This window comes from Drosophila melanogaster, chromosome 2L (genome assembly GCF_000001215.4).
Source record: "Drosophila melanogaster chromosome 2L".
Classification (NCBI taxonomy): domain Eukaryota; kingdom Metazoa; phylum Arthropoda; class Insecta; order Diptera; family Drosophilidae; genus Drosophila; species Drosophila melanogaster.
This window is the reverse complement of record NT_033779.5, coordinates 11692184-11697392: the sequence shown is the minus strand read 5'-3', so window position 1 is coordinate 11697392 and position 5209 is coordinate 11692184. Positions and strand designations below refer to the sequence as shown.

The 5209-nt window shown below is 42.9% G+C and overlaps 1 protein-coding gene across 1 annotated transcript; it reads right to left on the bottom strand.

Moving 5' to 3' along the window:
- Positions 1–1285: 1285 nt before the first annotated feature.
- On the bottom strand, positions 1286–2589 carry CG4988 (uncharacterized protein). The gene is made up of 2 exons (NM_135670.2): positions 2187–2589; positions 1286–2100 (listed from the first exon to the last, which is right to left on the bottom strand). The coding sequence occupies exons 1-2, from the start codon at positions 2511–2513 to the stop codon at positions 1321–1323; spliced, it is 1107 nt and encodes a 368-aa protein (NP_609514.1). The 5' UTR covers positions 2514–2589; the 3' UTR covers positions 1286–1320.
- Positions 2590–5209: the final 2620 nt, after the last annotated feature.

Here is a 5209-nt window from a genome sequence, read left to right as displayed (position 1 = left end):
TAAAGAGCAACATAAGCTGTGGTGATGGAAGTTTTACTCTTGATTGTTTAGCGTTCTGTTTGTGTTGGCTTTTTTCACCATTTCCCTGCTTTATTTTTAACAAAATCTGTTAACCTTTCGCATGGAAATTATTCTGGGTTTTTTGGTTTGTTAGGTAATCAGCAGCGGCGAGCTTAATTTTTTTTTTATATATTCTAGTGAGCTTCGTTTGTGCGGTTAACCTGAAGCCGAGGCTGTCATCATTACATGTTTATGTGTGTTGTGCATTTTAAACAACTTTTCCTGTCCTGTATTGCTTTGTTTGACTTTTATTTTAATCACGAAAAATATTGTGCAAATATTTAATTATGGGCTTGTTAACATTATTTGTGCGGGCCCATAATGTGACCAGAGCATACTGTCTGAATACAGATTAATGTCGTTTGTGGGAATTGTCATCATTAGTACATCTAAGAGTATTCTTGAGGTTTCAGAAAAGTAAGGGTGCCATGAAAGCTTTCTGGTGGGGTAATTGATAGACATGCTAGGGTGCCTGCTATTTTCTTCTAGATTAGATTACATATTTAAATTTTGATTGATTTCGTGCAATCTTGATAGAGACAAACTTATTTCCATAAATTTTTATTCTCTGGTAATGCATTTTTCTCGCTCGGTTTCTCCACAAAAATCACTTATTCAGGCTTTTTTTTCATAAGAACTTGAAGTGCAGACAAGGTCTTTAGCTTTAGGAACACAACTTCAGTCGTCCGAGAGATGACAAAGTTTTTACCTCGGCCTGCCGAGCAAACAACTCGTTAGGCTAATGAAATTTCTTGTGCCATGATGTGGCCAAGAAATGCGGAGGGTGTCGATGGCCCGCAGCTTATCACAGCTACCGCATCAACAGGCTGCATGGAAAATTCAATTTTCCAACACTAATTGAATGGTTTATTTTGACAAGGTGGCCCCATGTTAGCTGATAACCCCAAAGGGTTTGCCGCAAATACCGACTAACATACAGACATATATACGGACATACGGACATACGGACTAGAGAGCTTTCGCACAGGTAGGTGGAATATTGGTGCAACAAAATTTGGTTAACTGCATATTGTTTGTGGTGAATTTATAGCATGGATATCGCGCAGCCCCTGCAGCTGTTTCGTAACCAAAATTGAAAATTTTTAACGAAACTTGTGGAGTTGAGCACTTGAACTATAAATTTCATTTCCTTTATTATTTTCATTAAATTATTTAATGGTGAAAATAATACGAATAATGTTCTATAAAAACCTGTAATCAATCTAAGGTGTAAGGAATCTTTATTTACGAGGCTAGTGGTTACTTTTTATAACAGCACCTGCAGGTCTTTTCGACCTTAAACCAGTACACAACTTCGTGCCGGTATGTTTCATTAGGGTTTAGATTGATTGACGGGAAATTCTGGTGATTTATGGCGTCCGGGAACTTCACCGTTTGAACGCAAAGGGCGCCGTGTTTCACATAAAATAATCCCTTCTTGCCAGTTATCTTGGTTATATTATTCGCGGTATAGAACTGAATGCCTGGCTGATTTGTCCACACCTCGAGTGCCCGACCACTTGGCGGATGCACTATCTTGGCCACCTTGACGGTAGATCTCAACAGCTGACCTCCATTGACCACATAGCAGTTGTCGAAACCCTGGATCGGACAGTTCTCAAACTGCTTGAGGCGATCTCCCAGGACCACAGGTGACCTGAGATCATAAGCCGTGTTGTCAACAAGGGTTAACTCCCCTGTTGGAATCTGCCGGTCATCCGTTTCTACAATCTCACTGGATGCTATCTCCACCGTATGCTCTGCAAGACCTTTGGGTCCTGCATTATGGCCAGCTAGATTAAAATAGGCATGGTTCGAGAGATTGACAATTGTCTGGCGGTCAGTGGTGGCCTCGAAACTAATGGACAAACGGTCCTCATTGTCCAGCCGATAGGTGATAAGGCACGTTAGAATGCCTGGATAGCCCTCGTGACCATGTTGGGATTCATGGCGAAATACAACACCCTGTGGTGTCTTCTGCACCACTTCCCAAATGACGCTGTCGAATCCCAAGAATCCACCGTGCAGATGAAACTGGCCCTAAAGGAATCGGGTTTTGTATTACTATGAAATTATTATAACCATTATTTAAGCTAAACACATAAAACTAAAATCTAATTAATTACCTCAACGTTCCTAGTCAGGTTTACTGTAGTCTCATCCAATGTAAACCCACCGCTGGCCACTCGGTTGGCCACTCGCCCCAGGGTACCACCCATATAGGCCGCCTTGTTGGTCACATAGCCAGCGATGTCGTCGAACCCGAGGCACACATCCTCTACTTTCTTGGAGCCATCCGGAAAGTTGATGCTCTGGATGGTGGCCCCAAGCTGAATAACCGTCACGGACATGCCCTTGGTGTTCTTTAGGGTGTAGGAGTGAACCATCTGCCGGGCTTCGGTAAGTGGGTTCGTGGCCAGTCCGAAGTTTCTCTCCTCTACGGTGATAGACATTTTCGTAACCTCAGGTGTGATTCCTTTCACCTCATTAAAAATTGATAGAAAATGCCAGGTTATTTTGATTTAAAATCTATTAAAAAGTATATACATATTATTTAGGAAAAATGTCCTACTTTACAGCAAGTGTTGTCCTGGACTTTTTAAAGTGGGTATTGCCCCGGCATTACCCGATTCTCCCCAGTTGGCCATCATTTATGCATGCCAACGTGCTGGCATCGGTTTATCTTTTTGTGTGCCATTTGTGTGGTTTGTCTGCGGTTTCAGTTGCATCTTCAGCTTGTTGTGGCATTAACGAAGTCGTTGATCTTGCCGCGTGTGTTGGCAGCTGAGCTCTAATTGAAATATTTTTATTGCCATTTGGCCCCGGCCCTCGACGGTCGTTGGTGTCATTAATATTCATTAGACGCACATCCAAATGCATTAGCAGATTGCAGTACAAAAACAGTCTGATAAATATGTACAAACAACTGCAGAAGCTTCTGGGTTTTCGTAGCAATGTGCTAATGCTTTAAACTTGTCCCAGAACAAAGCGTTTTATTTGCGGAAGTCATTAAGTGGCCGGGAAGGAAGAGACAGCTAGACAATTTCTTGGCTAAAATTGCTGGCTCCACCCGAAAAACTCTGTGATTGCGGTTGTGGAGTGGCACATTCTTGTTGCCACATTTTTCGGCTTGTGCATTGCCGTCTTGCCTATCCCACAATATTATGTATACGCCTACGAAGCAGATGCGACCGCTCCTTGCAAATTGGATCTTGGTCTTGCTCTGGGTGGTCCTGCGGCCAGGAAATGAAGTAGAAGTCGCCGACATTAACGCACAAAGGCGACGTTGCAAGTTGCAACTTGCCAGTGGATTCCGGGACAACGCGGTGCAGGAATTTGGTTTCCTCCTTAATTTAGCAAACGTTCGCTTCTTTATTTTTGACAGCCATCAGCGGTGGTTTTGTTTTCGGTTTCAAATTCTCTTTGTAGTCTGTTGTATGTAAATTTCGAATACGCGGCAGGACATCAGCCGCAAGTCCTGATGGTGTGACTTTCCCCAGCTTCGCTGTTTTGTATACTTATATAATAGTAGATAATAGAATAGCTATTCTTCAGGGGCAATACATATTTCGGAAATAGTTTTTCAAAGGGAAACTGATAAGTGGCATGAATATTAGTTACGCAGGAAGTGCTTTCGTTGCCTTTAAAGCCAAATTAAATGAAAATATATAGATGAGTGTACTTAATGGACATCTCAGCATAGTATTGGCAAAAAAAAAGATTTTAGTAAATTAAGTGATAATCCACATACAAATTAAAGCCCATTGAGAACTGACTTTAATTTGCTTTCCTAAATATTCAATTAACCACCTTCATGTATGTGGCCATATAGTTAACGCTCCAAACCAAACGACCCTGGTCAGCAATTAAATGTTGCCTTGCCTCCGGCAAACAATGGCAGGATCATATGCGCCCACGTTCACAAAACACACCCTATGGGGCCCATAGTTTCTGTGTGTGCAAGGATGTAGCCGCCGTATTGGCCCTTTCATACATATTGGCAATGTGCAGTCATTTGTTCATTAGCGCAGCGCATAAAACTCATCAAGGGCAATTAACATTAACGCAGGCAATCAGCGCGTTGGTCCAGCTTTCAGTTCGTCCTTGTCGGCGCCTTGAGCGCTGTGGTAAATTTGCACGGCTGGGGGTGTTTGGGGTGCGGCGGGGTGCTGGCCTACTCCCAGGACATTAATTATCTTATTGGCCCATATCCCACTCGCCGCAGTATCCTCCGCAGTATCCAACCGAAGCCGAAGTGGCAATATTTGAAAGTCTATTAAACGCTCAGCGTTGGCAATCAATGCTGGCACGGCCACAAATATTGCCCATCTGCTTTTATATGTATGCATACATACATATGCATACATATGTCCGGTGGCGCAGGACGAGGCCAAATTATTGAACATGATATTGAATATGAAGCTGGATGGGAACCGTGGCTTCGAGCGGTGATTGTCCAGCGGATCGGACCGAAATCAAAGCCACAAAAGAAATCCCAGTTTGCATATTAACAGCAGCTGCTGCCCGGCCAAAAATTGAATAGAGACGGTGGGCTTGTTGCCCATCAGTGGGTGGTGGCGCGGGGGGCGTGGTCGGCTATATAGTCCTGCACATCCTTTGTCAAGCTGAAAATGCAAATTGCCATGACATGCCCTTAACCATTTACCACACGGCGCCCGGCCATCGAGTTCTATTTCTTTTTTACCCCCGGCTGTTTTCTTCTCTTGGCTTTCTGTACTTGCTTTCCCGGCCACTTCAGGCCTGGCTGGAATAAAGCAAAACGCAAAAGGAAATCAGCAATGGACATGCAAATCGAATGGAAAACGAACTACGGGATGGGCCAACTGAATACCCCTTCTATTACTAGAATTATATTCTTAAATATAGAATTTCCTTTAGCCTAGCATAAAATATCTTACAGATATTACTACTTAATTCAAGATAGGTTATCCTATGGTTACCTCTATCCAATCGTGTCCCTAATAAATTGTATTAAATATTATTAGATAGTATTGAAATCGCTGAGCTACCCTGTCTTTCCTACATTGTACGCAGCAAGTATGCAGGCAAAGAAACAGCTCTTTGCAAAAAACATGAGCCAATTCTCCAGAGCTTTTTGACCATACGTCTGCGGTTAAGTTTGGTCCAG

Excerpts from the sequence above, each read along its gene's own strand:
- CG4988 (NM_135670.2), bottom strand. The coding sequence starts at position 2,513 with ATGTCTATCACCGTAGAGGAGAGAAACTTCGGACTGGCCACGAACCCA. Across the intron at positions 2,101-2,186 it reads ACCTGACTAGGAACGTTGAG|GGCCAGTTTCATCTGCACGG; the intron begins GTAATTAATTAG and ends CGATTCCTTTAG.